Consider the following 15,784-nt stretch of genomic DNA (forward strand, 5'->3'; position numbering starts at 1 on the left):
AATATTCATCATAAATAGTTTTATTACAGTTGTAAATGAACCTCTTCCAAGTTACTTGGACAATAATTAACAAAAGGAAATACGGTGATCATTAACCAGTATTTCTTGAAACATCATAAACATAACATGATAGTTAATAAGTCTTTCAGGAGATGAGCTCCTTGTTAAGATACTGATACTGAGCGCGTGCATTTTAAGAGAGCACAGAATGGTGCAGAAAAATCACTACAATAATCTGCTTACCAGTTGGACACTGCTGTCTTTTTTCTCATAAATGTTTCAAATCAAAGTGTACTTAAAGCAGCCCCCCCCCCTAAGAATTTTATAACAACATAATTTCAAAATAATCAAAAACCAAAATCTAGATCATCTTTGCCAACCCTTTTCTGTTGTCTTTCAAAACAGACTATAATGTCCCCTTTGTTTACTTGAACCTTTGGATCTTCAAAGGTTAGACCACATTCCATGCCTTGTTTTATTGTCTGTACTTTGGACTGGAAGTGCCTCAAATTGCTAATTTGCCCTGGGATGAAGAGAAAAGGGTACCATTTAGTATTGTATTAGTTTGTAGTGGAGATTTAACAAGGTATTCACTTGTGCTGGTGTTTTAGCAAAGGAAAAGAAATACAGCACAAAACAAAGTTCTTAACGTTTTAAACAAGCAATGTGATTGATGATGACAAATCTGGTGTACCAAAACCAGGTATTCTTAACACTGTATTAAATAAAATGATTTCACATCAAATATGTAGGTTATGTATCTCCAAGTGGCATAATGCAAATATTACGCCAGTATGAAAGCATTACTGAAATGGTAAAACCACCAGACGTACCTTCGTGTACAACCTCATCTTCTCTTATTAACTGAAAATGTTTCTTAGAATCCAAAATGCCCTCTGAGCAGTAGCATCCTGCTGCCTGGGAATGGTGCTTGCCAATTGCTGCCTTGAACGTCTTCATCACTTCTGCTTTGCCTGCAAAATGTTTTTAGTCCATTTTGATGCATTGTTTCATAATTATGAACAGTATATTTACCACTAATTTTTATGTACAGACACAGATGTGTCTGTACATATTGCCATCACCTGCGTCTGTCGTCGCCGATGGCGATGGTGATGGCGATGCCGGCGCCGTGCACTTTCCTTGTAAACACAATAAGTGGAGGGCAGTTTTACGTTTTGGCTTTATATTTACAGAGCTGATGAATATTCATAAAACGCAGGTCAAGTTCGAAAATCAGCATGATCGGGCCATTATTGTAGAATTTATGCTGTTTTTTCACTTTTCAGCATATTTTTCACATTTCCTCAGATTCAATTCTTAGGCATGTTAACAGTCTCATTATTAAACTAATAAGATACGTAAAAGTTTTTGTTTGACATTTCCTGCATCTTTACAACATTGTTAGTTGATTTTGTAAAAATGATGGTAAACTTGTTATCGTGTATTGTGTAATAAAGTTTCAAAAATGGAAATAAACTCATATCATTGCAGTTTGTCATATTCAATCATTCACTATGTTCAGAATCTCAGAATGGAAGAAATTGGACATTTAACACTGCTCTATTGATATTTTTCCCCATCTCATCAATTTCTTTAGTTGATCATATAAAAATGGCAGTAAACTGTTAATTTTGTTTTATGTTAAAAATTGTTAAAAATGGAAAAAAAAAAACATTTCAGAACAGTGCTGTCTTGTTTACATTTTGGCATTTCAAGTTGTGACTTTGAAGTTCCATGGGCCTGAAGACCTTTGCTAGTCACATTTTCTGAATATCCATGATACTAATATTTTATTATTAAAAATTGATGGTCATTATGCTGTTAAACATTATGTAATATTGCATCAAAATTTGAAAAAAAACTATTTTGGGCACTGCTCCCATGATGACCATTTAAGAAAAACCATGTCACTTACTGTTCTCAAACTTACAGGAAAGAAACATGGGACTAAAATATAGCTCAGTAGGCAATGCAATCTGCCAGTTAAACAGTTTTTTTATGAAATTTTAATTTTTCACATATTGGCATTTTCAAGGTGTGACTTTGAAGTTCCACAGGCTTGGAAGACCCATGCTTGTCACATTTTCTGAAAATCCATGATATGTATATTTTATTATGAAAAATTGATGGTCATTATGCTGGTAACCATTATGTAATATTGCATCAGAATAGAAGAAAACACAATTTTGGGTGCTGCTGCCATGATGACCATTATGGGAAAACCATGTTTCTTATGATTGCCAAACTTTCAAAAAAGAAATACAGGACTAAAATGCAGCCCGAGTTGGAAAAGCAGTCTAATTGACTTCTTTTTCTGGAAGTTTTACATTTTCAAAGGGTGAACTTGAACTCCCATGGGCCTGAAGCCTTATGTTTGTTACACATTTTACTTACATTGGTATTACCTGTTGAGCATAATTAGAATTTGATGTTGAATTTGCAGTTTAACATAATGTACTTTTGCATCAGAATTGACAGTAGCCTATTTTGTTATTTCCTGCTTTTTGTCTGTACATTTGACAGCTTTGCTGCCTTGTTAATTACATACTTCAGGTAATATGGACATTCAGAAAAAGTAACAAGCATAAGGTTTAAATCTGGGACCCATGGTATTTCAGTCACACAATGAAAATACCCATATGAGAAAAATGAAAAATTCCCAAAAATCTGCATAGCTTCAATATACAAAAATATTACAATAAGAGTGCTACTCCAACTCGACCTGTATTTTGTTGCCATAAATCACTCCAGTAAGTTTAGGCCCCAATGATTACCCTTAAATTGCATTAATGGTGAAAAATGCAAGGCACTAACAACAGATGCAGGTGATAGCCATATGTACAGACAGTGTATGTAATTAAAAACTTTCATGACACTAACTTAAGCTGCCCCTTCATCAAATGAAGCTTTCCTGTTTATCTCAAGAAAAACAACAGTAACTGTTATGGAACAAACATGTTGGACTGCACCTGTATCACTAACAGCTACGGTAATGATATAGATACAGGTAATCAGACTATATACAGACACTCACTGTGTCTGTATATATAAACTTTGACTGGGTTCCCATGCCTAGATAGATCCATCTGGATCAGTCTAACTCCCTGGGGAGTCTCACTAATTGCTATCAACTCAACTGGCTTAAATGTCTGTCATGCCTGCCGAACCAGCTAGGGATAAAGATAATTACCAACTAACAGCTTTACTAAGCGTGACAGACTTTTAAGCTGGTCAGGTTGATAGCGATTTAGTGAGACTCCCCAGGGAAACAGATTGATCCAAATATCTGTGGGAATGCTCCCTTACCGATTATTTTATCTTCATTGACTAATGGAATCTTCTTCACAATCTCATCTTTCAGATCGTCAAATAGATGGTAGATCACTTGGTGCAATTTAAGTGGAATTTCTTTCTTTTCTGCCAAGTCTACAATTTCAACTGGTGCCGTCACTTGGAACCCAAATACTACCCCTGTAAAATAAAATACTGAATAAAATTGACTTATTGAAATAATTCTATCTTTCTTAAATTCCTATTTCTTTGTAATCTCCCTTTTTAACGAGTTAAATCCCTTAAAAACATGGATGGTTTTTATGTAAAATAAACAGAAATATAAAAAAAATTATTTAAAATATTACAGTACATACATCCAAGCATTTCTGCAAAAGAAGTAGCAGAGAAATTGAGAATAAAAATGATTCATCTCAAGATATTAAGGGATTTTAACACAATCTTACAATATTTTGAATCTTTGCTTTGTCCAATGGGAATAATCATAGAAAATCTTAAACAAGAGTGCCACTGACATAAACTAAAACAAGGCTATCAGCACTGTAGGACATCATTCACATAAAAGAAACTGTGTGAAGTGGGGTTCAAGTTTACCAGTAAGATTGAAATGTCTTCATAGAAAGCAATACCAGGCCTGCTAATTTTTATTTCGCATTTTCTAACTTGAGCCTCAGATTTGTGAGCACAAACGCCCAAATTAACAACTCCAGCCACAAATTCATTACACAAACCATTTATCCTCTTATGTACCAGTTTGTCAAGAATGCATTGCTGCTTTATAAAAAGAACCCTAAGGTGGCCTATGTATACAGCAAGAGATCTGGATGAACACTGGCCAAATTGTGTAAAGAAGTGCTTAGCTTACAGCGAGTAATTCTATGTTGGAGTAGTTAGTTTGTGGCTAGAGTCGTTTGTGTGCATTTGTGCTCCCAAATCTAAGGCTCCTGTTAGAAAACGGCCATTATCGTTAATCAGATCTGAATGCAAAAATGACACTCAATGCATGAGTTTATACTGTACTGTAATAGGCTATAATTCTACACAACATATGAAAAAACAAGCAGGAAAATAGTTCTTAATAATTTTTTGCCAGAATTTAATTCTTGCCATCCTGCACTTGCTAGTCTGCCATTAAATTTGAGCTCACTCTCCTCAAACACTTGTTTGATATCATAATAAGCCTTTGACTATCTTTGATGATCTCTTTTATAAATATAGTAGAGAGATCCTAAAAAAAAAAAAAAAAAAATCACCATTGAATGTCTCTGCCATTTCCAAGTCTCTCAGGGTGATGTCACCAACACCAGAGTGAATTATCTTGATGGGACAGAGGTGTTCTAGCTGATATCCACCAAAAGAGGACAGAAGAGTCTCCACAGAACCAGCAACATCTCCTTCAGAAATAAAATAAAGGTGTATTTACAAAAAGAATATGAAATATAAGTGGGCCACCCTGGGCCTGTTGGAATGGTAGCATACTTTCTACAAAGAGAAGTGATACAGCTCCATTTTCAAGTGTATTCCAGTTGGGATATAAATATCTATGTATCTATCTATCCTCTTTTGCCATACAAATGTAATGAAAGTATCTACCTTTGACAACAAGGTTTAAGCTTGGACCGCTGTCTATCCAATAAGATTGTTTCTTTTTTAAGTGTGCAAATTCTTCCAACTTATGGACAAGTCCATATGTATATCTTCCCATCTCAAGACGTTTCTGTAGCTTTACACTATGGCTATCTCTGTGTTCCTGTCTTTTCAAGTTAAGGTCTCGATGCATTTGGAGAGTTTCATCCTTATTCAAATGTTCTTGATTCCATTCCACTATGCTTAGTGCTTCTTTCTTTAAAAAAGGAATTAAAAAATCAAATTGATAAAAAGCTACAGTTTTTATTTTTTTCCCCACCAAAATGATAAATTTAAGGGTTAAAACTATTGACTTTTGTGTCCAAGGAAAGGGTTCAGTCAGTGAGCTGTCTTGTTGATACGTGGATGGCCTATTTTACAGCAGGACAGATAGTTATAATTCTCACTTACCCCCACCCTCAGGGATTTGAATGTGTGAAATGGTGTGGGTAAATATTTTACTTGATGCTCAGAGGTGTGAATGGATGTAGCAGAAATATTGGTATTGGTTTGAAAGGGGAAAGGGCCCATGAACATCCCTGATGATAGATTCATTATTCTCCAAAGGTTCAATTCCTTCAATTACTACTATATTGATCCTGCTCCTGGTTGTATTTATTGAATGTAAAGGTTTCTGATTGATCAATGATTGATGGTTAGGTAAGTGTCAGAAGTTACTGACAAACAAGAGCTTTTGATTCAGGCCACAGTTTGACCGAGGTGCACATCTTTAATTTTACCTGCCCAATGGTTATCAAATCAGTTTATTTTGAACAGAAATTTAAAATAATGGTGAATTATAATAACATTTCAAAATTTAAGATTTATTTTCTCAACATAAAGCTTTATATCTGAAAATTTTCATAACTTATCATCCATCAAAGTGGAACAAATAGCTCTACAAAGAACCAGGACTACAAAGTATCTTTTTTCACTGATCACCTCTGAGTTGGTTCCAATGACCTCTGCCCCAGCTTCAGGCAGCTCCTTCCATCCCACCACCTGGACAGGCATCGACAAGGATGTCTCTCTGATGGGCTGCTGTCTGTGATCTAACATGTAACGCACCTATCAGAAATATTTGACCTTCAAGTTTAGAGGAGTGCGTCACTTAGAAGAACTAAAGAGATGGCATACAAAAAACAACATATAAAATAAAAAGAAAATGGATAAAATAGCTGAAATTTCTAAATAAATAGCATATTTTTACTGAAACAAGTTTAAGGAAATGGTAGTTATCATTTAATTGACATGACTGCAATTGTATAAAAATATGTGAAAGAAGATCATTATTTTAGTTCATATTGCAGGAGGTTATCTTTATCAACAAGAACCTCTTCTCACCTTCCCCCAACACTTTCCTGCCACCAGATACCCCCCTGGTTTCAACACCCCTCTTTGAATAAGCACAGTAGCAATTTTGCTGAAAAATAATATGAGTTCTCATTAACATGTTAATTTCAATTTAAGAAGTGCTAGTCCAAACAGTGGTACAAAAGATCCTTTTTAAATGTCAAATTCAACCAATTATGAATAAAATGAATATGATGAAAAAACATGAACGAATTATAATTAGATGTAATTTAAATAAAAGTTTCATTGGACAAGTAACTAATTTTACTGGAAAAAAAATTTGTTCTTTAGTTAAAATATTCACACTTTTTTGACATCCTGTTGACAGTTCTGTTTAGTTATCACTTTAGTTATGCACTTGTTATCAACAGTGTGTGCATTTAACTAGAAGAAATCACAATCAGGATGTCAAAAAAGTAAGAATCTAAACTCTAAATACTTTAAGGTATAACTTTTCTACTAGAATTCCAACTTGGGACATGAATTCCACAATAATATGAAGGTGCTCATCTATTTGAATTGAACTGATTCATACCAAGGATTCAACTGGAGTACTTACCCCCTCTGAGGATCCACATTAGACTCAATTACTATCCCCTCTACTAGGCCCGTGGGGTCACCTTTCAATTCCATAATCTCGGACTCGACCAGGATAGCTTCTTGCAATTTGTCCAGATTTATTTTCTGAATGAAGATCATATGCACAATTAAACTTACAGATACATTTTCTGAATGAGGGGAAAAGTTTATTTTGTGTTCCTTTTAGAAAAAATAAACCTATAAACCACACAAGACTCAAAATATGGAGCCATAAATTCTTTAACTGAATACAGGCATGAAAATAAGTGTTAACATGTGAATATTTTCCTTGACTTGTCCATTTATATAAGGCACTAGAACACCATGGTTTAGCAGTTGCAGAGATTAATGTGATACTGATAACTCTGAGCCACAGCTGAGGTAAAGTCAATGCCTCTGCTATTGTGTTTCTGTTACCTTAAGTGCTGAGATAGGTACAAACTGTGTATCTCCCTTAAATTCTTCTGACACTAAACCATGTTCTGAAAGCATGTTTTTTGTTGCTTCCTACAAAAAATAAATGGAAAAATAAATATAACTTAATAAAGTCATCTCCTCTTCATATATTCTTCTGGTTGTGTATTTTTATCAATTATTGAATAATTAAAATGCATTTTATGATTTGTAAATTATCTAAAAACACAGATATAGGTGTGTGTGCAGGCATATTTGCTATATGCTGACATCTGTAATACCAAGAACTAACAAGAAACCTATTCAAAGTTACAATCTATTTTTTTTTTTTTTTGCATAAAAAAAAAACAAAACAAAAAAAAAACTCACCACATCTGCTGATGGCTTGTCAATTTTGTTTATAGCAACAATGATCGGAACTGAAAAAAAAAAAAAAATAAATAAACACATCAACTGCATTTTTGAAATGACTGAAAAAAAAATTTTTTTAATTCAATAACATTATATTGTACATCATATCTGTTGCAAAAATAATGTAGAACTCGATTAATCTGAATTCTGCGATTGTATTTTCTCTTAATTTCCAAGTTTATGTTGAAATCCTCCTACCTTTAGCCTCCTTAGCATACATAATGGACTCTATGGTTTGTTCCATGACTCCATCTTCAGCAGCCACAACCAGAACAACAATATCAGTCACCATGGCTCCACGTGCACGCATTTTTGCAAATGCTGCATGTCCAGGAGTGTCAAGAAAAGTGATAACATCACCAGACGAAACGGTTACTATATTAAAGAAAATACAAAACAAAAAATAAAGTTTTCATGGTAAGGCAGTCCAAAGTTTCGAAATTTCTAAAAATAATTTTCCATCCTCAGTCTTCTTTTTCATAATAAAGGTTAATGAGGAATAATGATGGTTGGGTTTGATTCTCCAAATTACCTTGAAAAGCACCAATATGCTGTGTTATTCCTCCAAACTCCTGAGCTACAACATTAGTATTTCTTAAAGCATCTAGAAGAGTGGTCTTTCCATGATCCACATGTCCCATTATGGTGACCACAGGTGCTCGCTTGACCAGAACAGCAGGGTCTGGAGGGGGTCTAAGAGAAAAATTCAAACACAAATACCCAAGAATTTTTTTTTCATATTCTGTAATATCTTAATATTACAATTTTTTTTTTATTTTCAAAACTTCAGGTGTAATATTTAGGATTGCTTTTATATCAATGTTAATGCCATGTTCTTTAATAATAAATAACTACTGATTATCAGTTTTCTGAAGATTTACACATCATTAAACAATGCAAGGTGACGTGTAGGTAATTTCTGAAGTCATTTATCAAGAGATTGACTTCAACAGTCATGTGTTGCAATCAGAGGAAGAAAAAAATTAAAACAAAAAACAAACACTTATTAATAAGTACTCTTATTCAGACATTGTACATAAAAACATAACCATTTATTTACATTAAGTGTATTATATACTGGTTTTGTTCAGTATTAGATCAGGCTTCTACTTGTGAAAATGTTATCATTCCCTTGCTAATCTACATTAGCATTTTTATGATACAAATACATGTAAAATGTTTAATTGTTTCAGTGAATGACAGGTAAAAGAACATACCTCCTGTTTATACCTTTATCCTGTGGGGTGACTGCTTTGAAGCCTAAGTGCTCAATTATCTTTTTCAAATCCTCGATAGATTCAACCACTTGAAACAAATGTTGACAAAATAAATGAAACTTGTTTTCAAATAGATGTACTCTTTATCATTTAACCTCAAAGATAAGTCATTAAATCTACACAGTGATTCTCAAAATATGCCTACTGATGATTTGAATAAAGAATTAATTTTTTGAAGTGCAACTCATTACATTAATATATTTTAGAGTATAAGGGGGCATACTTACTGTGATCTGCATCACAATTGAAATGCTTCTTTTTCTGATGTTTTATTGCTTTGAGTGCATTCTTAACTGAAGCTTAAAAACACAAAAATGTAAATCAATCAATATGATTATACATGGTAAATATCTCACTGAAAAAAATGAAAGCACTTTTCAACAGTAAATTACTGAATTTTGAATCTTTTTGGTAATAAGAATGAAAAAGACATAAGAAAATCACTGTTCTCTTTAATTTGACAGTATTTTAAGACATGATTTCACCATGTTTAAGGTAGTCAGAGGAGTTGTTGAAATATTTAAATGTTGGTACCCTTGCTAACTTTTAATTAAAACAACACACATTCGGGCTTAAGTCACCTTTATTCCTACACCTCTAATACTACTGTAAACTACTGAGCAAAGGCACAAGATACATGTAATACAATTAAAAGGCCCAGTGTCTTTGGCACGAGAACTTCCAGAGGGGAAAAAAAAAAAATTAATGCAGGTAATACATTGCACAGTAGGTTCATTTTTTATTTGTTTCAAATTGTGCTAAATGTTTATAACTGCAAAATTGTTGAAAGACCAGGATATATCAGGTAACATATTGATGTAAACCCACAAAAAATTAGTAAGTATTAAACAATCTACCTAATTTCATCTGAGTTGCTTCACATATATCATGCAATGTCATTCTCCCGTCACTAGCAACTGTTACAGTTTGAATTTGAACTGGCTCCTTAAATTCTGGTTTGGGCTGTGCCTCCATATTCTTCTTAGTTATGTCATTAGACCATTGTGCCTTCTTCCAATGCATGGATTCTGAAGGCTGCCCGTCTTCAAACTTACTTTTTTTCCACTGCAATGACAAAGGGTGATCTAGGATATTTTCTCTAGATAATTACTTTCAATGCTAGTATTTTCTACATGAAGGAATTCCATGCATAGAGGCTTAAAAGCGACTTTACAACAGTCTGAGCAATTCCAAAGGATAAACAGAACATAAAATACATTACCTTAAGAATATTTTTTTTTGCCTTTTCAAATTGTTCACCTTCTAAGTTATTTAAAGCTGAGTAATTGTTCTTCTTCGTCTGAAGCAAAATAGTAAGAAAACATCATGAACAGAAATGAATAGAATACAGACAAATAAATCTTAAATTGAATTTAAACACAAAACCCATAAATCCCTTCATTTCATTATCCTATGTTTACATAACAAATAACAAACACTCTTAAATACTTGTATTGATCGCTGAACATAATTGTATAAAACCATTTTAGAGACAGAATATTGCCTTCTACTTACAAGCAATGAAAAGAAAAACCCTAAAGTATTATACCTTTTCAAGACAACATTTTCAAATTAAAACTAGACAGCAAAGCTGGCAAATATACAGACACCATACAGGAAATAAAGCAGTTATTGTCAAATGTTCAGACGTTATGCAGAAAAAAATTGCACAAAATCATGTTTTGGCCAGTTGTGATGCACTGTTACAATGTTTTACAGCAGCATAATCACTCTTACCCTCTCACATTATGTACTACAGATACCATGGACATCGAAAAACTAGAAAGTGATTCAATTCCATAGAATGTGTGAAAAATGAAAATTTCAGAAAAATAACTAACTAAATAAAAATAAATAAATATCAGAATAATTACCATAAATGTAAATTGATCATGCTGATTTTCAAAAGCAACCTGCCTCTTAACCCAACAAAGCTACTCAGTAATTTTTAAGTAATAAAAAAAACAGTTTGGAAGTTATGGGGCGTCACCAAAATTATCGAAAAAAAAAAAACAACAATTATCGTAAATCATAAAATTTTGAATGCAACCTGCCTTTTTAACCAAAAAAAAAAAAAAAAAAAGCCACTTGGTAAATTTAAAGTAAAAAAAATATGGTTTGGCAGTTATGAGGCAAATGACAGCGACGGTGACAGCAACAACATGGACAGACAGATCAATTAGAAGTTATACAGACACTGTCAGTGTGTGTGTGTGTGTGTGTGTGTGTGTGTGTGTGTGTGTGTGTGTGTGTGTGTGTGTGTGTGTGTGTGTGTGTGTGTGTGTGTGTGTGTGTGTGTGTGTGTGTGTGTGTGTGTGTGTGTGAACTGATGCTCGTTTAAAAGTTTTGAATTAGTTCTATGCAGCAAACCAAACATTCCTTACCCCCTTTTTAAAATTATATGATTTTGTTGATAGCTCTCTTCTTGGTGTTTTTCCAGTGCATACATTTGGCACGACAGAATAGGATTTGGGAGGGTAGTTCCCATTTGACAAGCAAAATGTGCACGTGCTAAGAGCCCTTAAACTTGATAAAGGAGCCAATTCAAAAATACTATGGTTTTGGAACAGGTCTCTACATGGTGACATATTACAACCACTCCTTTGTCCAACAAGTCCGAGTAAATTCTTTCTGTTAAGACTCCAAAGCTTCTTCATATTGGCCATTAAAATCTCTCCTGCATTCAAAACTGGATCTACAGAAGAAAAAAAAAGATATTATTAAAAAGTATGCTGCTCACAGAAAAGCATAACCATAGAAAGTGTGCAATAACTTCAGAAATTACAGAAATCTAACCTTGACTTTGCTCTAAAAATAAAGATCTGCAAAGTGGTGTAGAGAGCATTTTAATTGCTATACAAATCAGAAACTTGGATCGTAATTAGGAAGTAGAAAAACGGTATGGTACTGTTGTTACACACAACTATTACAAAGAGTATTAAATTTATATCAGCTGAAAAGACCATATCTTTAACACAAAGGTAATACAGGTCCCTTGTATCTGGTAAACAGAAAACGAACCCTATATATATATAGTTTGTTGGGCACTCTGCCTGATTATTAGACCAACAAGTATTTAACCTTGAATTCTAGACATAATTATACTTCTGGTGGAAAGGCTAACTTTGGCAGATCCAATGAAACATATTTAGCATGAAATGTATGCGTTAGCACTCCTATTGATGTTTTTTATATGTATATGCTGTGTTAACACATGAAGCAAAGGTCTCAAAAAGAGTAAAATGATGACCAGTTTAACTCACACTCCTGTAAAGCCAACCCGTTCCCCATCAAAAGTACTGCCTGGCGGCCAGTAAGACAAGATTTATGTACTAGTTTACCAGTTTGCCATAGGTAGTATGGAATCATACACATGAGGGGAGGGCAAGTGGTCGATTCAAACAGACTTCTTCTTGCAAGAAATTAAAGAAAAAAAGTTTAACAAACAAAAACAAACTCTCAAATAATCACATTGCTCATGGGCCTTATATTGTACTCGATTTTATGCAATAAGTTGCTTCCTGTTGGGGAAAAAAAACTGCGTAAAACTTAATTTTCTTCAGGTACTTCAAGGCGGCCTTACTGGTAGACAAGCAGAAAAATTTACCTTACTCGTGGCTCTGTCGACTGGAAAACTGGTTGGCTTTACAGGAGTGTGCCAGTTGAGAAGTAAAGTTGAGAGCTCTTGCATCATGGTGGATATGCAAATTGGTCGTCATTTTACACTTTTGAGGACTTTATTTTCATGTGTTAGCACAGCTTACATGTCAAAAATTGATAGGAGTGCTAACACATGAATCTCGATCTAACACTCGCCCTGATAAATCAAATGATATGGTCTGAAACCTAATGAGCTACTAGGAATTATGTGGTAAAAGCAACTCCAGTTTGAGTATGTTGTTAACGATGTTGCAGCTTCATGGGCCTACGTGCGTTATGCAAGCAGCTGTCATTCCGAGTCTGAGGAGAAAAATTCGTTATTTTCAAGATTCCGATTATTAACTTAATATAGCACTTTATGGTCCACTTTCGACCAAATATGAACTTCACCAAACAGAGGTTTGAATATCAGTAGGACATTGGTATAGATCTTGGGCATAATCCCTTCAAGTGTTTTTGCACCGTTTCTCTCTGTTTTTGTTTGACACTAAAATGACTGGATGGGTTTCAAACAGGGGACGGACGCTACATTTTTACAAGTCAATTACATTCACGTGTTGAATAAAACATAATTATTGGAAAATAATAATTTTAATAAGCATAATTTTATACACATGAATAGTACTTGCAATGAAAACCTCAAAATTTCAATCAACTGTGAGCTATTTTTTTCCAAAATGTGCGGTTGCGTGATGCATGGCCACATTTCTTTTGCAAATAAAAATAAAAAGTGATGTGATTTAGATCAAATCAGGGGATTCCTTCAATGATTTGAAATCTCTTATTTTGATATGACAAAGACTTGACCTTAAGAATGACACATAATAAAATACCTAAAACATGTTAAGAGTGCTAAAATTTCATGACTTGGTACGTAATACACTTGGGGACGGACGCTACACCATTGACTTGTTGAGTTTCATTTTGACCATGTATTTTCCTTTTTTGTTTATCACTGATTTTAAAACTTTGTACGCCATATTTTGAGATGCAGATGCTGTACCTTTATACTTTATTTCCTTTATATGCTCTGACATACTTTGAATAAGGGTCTCCCCCATCTCCAACTTTCTGCTTGTTTCCTTGCTTGCTATAATTCCTTTCTGTTCTAATATGCTTTTTACACTAGGAGATCTTATTAGCCTTTCTAAAATTTTAGCTTTCTTCTCGGTGACCTCTGAAGGGCATTTTTTGCTTGTTTCAAGACTCTCTTTTCAGTGGAGGAAGATGAAAACGGGCTTGAGTCTTTACCTTGTGGTGTTTTATCTTGTAACTGAACCCTTAGTCTCCATGCTTTAACCCTCCAGACCTCTTTATTTCTTTTTAGCTTCTTCACTGAGTTTCATCTTTCTGTTTCTTTCTCTTTGGGCTGAAAGTATTTTTTCCTTTTCTCTCTTGCTTTAGCTGCTTCTGATAAAGCACAGATCTCTGTTTGTTCTCGGATTTTTTCTCTATATTTTCTCATTCTATTAGTTTCCTTTGCTCTTTCGGCTTTCCAGCTTTTGCTTATGTTGGGTGATTCATTAAGTAAAGTCTCTTCTTTTCTCTTTCTTTTTTTCTTTCTAAGTCTGTCCTTTTCTCTGGCAGTTTTCAAACGTTTGGGATCTTTCTTGAGTTTATCTCATTGTTTTCTTTTTTTCAAAGCACTTACACTTATGCCTTCCATTTCCATGGCATTTCTTTTTCTACTTTGACTTAGTTTACCCAGCCTCAGCAACAATAAAAACATCATTGCTCCATCATTGTTCCAAGCTCAAATGCACAAACTACAACCTATTATCTTGGATAAAATATACTGTGGCTTTTTAGTCCAAACTATAACCAAGTGATGTCACTTCATCTCATAGCAATATAAGTACACAAGTGTTGTTTCACAGCAACAAAAACAACATTGTTTCATATTATAACATTGTTTTAAATGTATCCATTTATTCATTACAAGTACTGCACCAAATGCGCCAGTGACAACCTTTGCCTACATTAGATAGATTATAATAAGTATTTACAAAATATACTTAATTAAAATCCATTTCAGCAAGTGTATCATTAATAAAGCGAAAAATACAAATTGGGGACGGGCGCTACAGGTGGGGACGGACGCTACATTTGACCACTAATCAAATGGTATATCCACAGTGTGTCTTACTACTGGCCTTTTAGGTATATATTTTTATCATGGGTAGTGAAATGCATAAGTGCCTGAGTGTGGTTTACAAAAAAGATTAACTGCTATCGTTTTGCTATAGGGGGACGGACGCTACAAAATTTTGTGTTAAGATGTGGTTTCAATTTTGGATTGTTGGAATTTTCAGTTAAATATGGATTTGGACACAGTAATCTTTTTAATGTATTGAAATACCTTTAAAAACACATTTTACTGAAGAAAAGTTATTGTCAAGCATAATATTTCCTTTCAGGGCCTCCTTGAAATCAACTATGTTAAAAACAGAAAAATCCGTAACAGAGCTCCCCTTTTACATTCAATGGCTTTTGTCTCATATGTAACACTATATTATGCCCAACTGATTTTCAAACAACATTATACCTCACAACTGATATCTTTAGTCAAACTAAATGCAATAAATTACAATACCAAATTCCATATCCACTACCTGAACTTATTACACAACTGCAGTGACCCTTCGTAACAACTAAAAACTGCTGTATTTAGGGTATTCAAATTAGTATATTTTTGCCAATCTATGTTCGATTTTCCAAAAAATTTTTTTGATTGCTCCGACTAAGTGCCATCTACCAGACTGGACGAAGAGTGGGCACTAGATTGGTTTGATAATACTTAGAGGCAATGTAACATGCTCAATTTTGAAAGTGTACGTCTGATTGTGAAATAGCCGATTATCTTTATTAAAATCGCATTGCTTAAACATCCCAAAGACTACGGTAAAGTTTAAACGTTACGTGCCAGGGGAATCCAAGGGATGTACATCATGCTAGACTAGTGCCAGTGCTATTGCGACTTGCCAGGAGAAACCCTAAAGTTTGGTTTGCTCAGTGGTAATCCTATGCCTAGTTTGCTGATGGAAGCTGCCATTACTAAAACGTAATTGATAGACACGCATGTGTTCTGTTGAAATAATGAACATGCAACAACTGCCCTTCTCAAAATTTTCCAAGAGACATGGGCTAAATAAATTTAAAATTATTTTTAC

At 34.0% G+C, this 15,784-nt stretch overlaps 1 protein-coding gene across 2 annotated transcripts; it reads right to left on the reverse strand.

Moving 5' to 3' along the window:
• Positions 1 to 4: 4 nt before the first annotated feature.
• On the reverse strand, positions 5 to 15,699 carry LOC106168248 (translation initiation factor IF-2, mitochondrial). 2 transcript variants are annotated; one of them, XM_087003313.1, is made up of 18 exons: positions 15,538 to 15,699; positions 11,533 to 11,649; positions 10,177 to 10,254; positions 9,812 to 10,019; positions 9,182 to 9,253; positions 8,895 to 8,982; positions 8,210 to 8,370; positions 7,876 to 8,052; positions 7,636 to 7,685; positions 7,270 to 7,359; positions 6,833 to 6,957; positions 6,265 to 6,343; positions 5,863 to 5,988; positions 4,888 to 5,137; positions 4,548 to 4,688; positions 3,310 to 3,474; positions 834 to 974; positions 5 to 523 (listed from the first exon to the last, which is right to left on the reverse strand). In XM_087003313.1, exons 4-18 carry the CDS (start codon positions 9,975 to 9,977, stop codon positions 348 to 350), a joined length of 2,007 nt encoding a protein of 668 aa, XP_086859439.1. In that variant the 5' UTR covers positions 9,978 to 10,019; positions 10,177 to 10,254; positions 11,533 to 11,649; positions 15,538 to 15,699; the 3' UTR covers positions 5 to 347. The 2 variants fall into 2 exon arrangements, with proteins under 2 accessions (XP_086859439.1, XP_013402706.2); XM_013547252.2 differs by having other exon boundaries at positions 11,339 to 11,649.
• Positions 15,700 to 15,784: the final 85 nt, after the last annotated feature.

This window comes from Lingula anatina, chromosome 2, assembly GCF_051362555.1.
Source record: "Lingula anatina isolate TDL-2025a chromosome 2, LinAna3.0, whole genome shotgun sequence".
Classification (NCBI taxonomy): Eukaryota; Metazoa; Brachiopoda; class Lingulata; order Lingulida; family Lingulidae; genus Lingula; species Lingula anatina.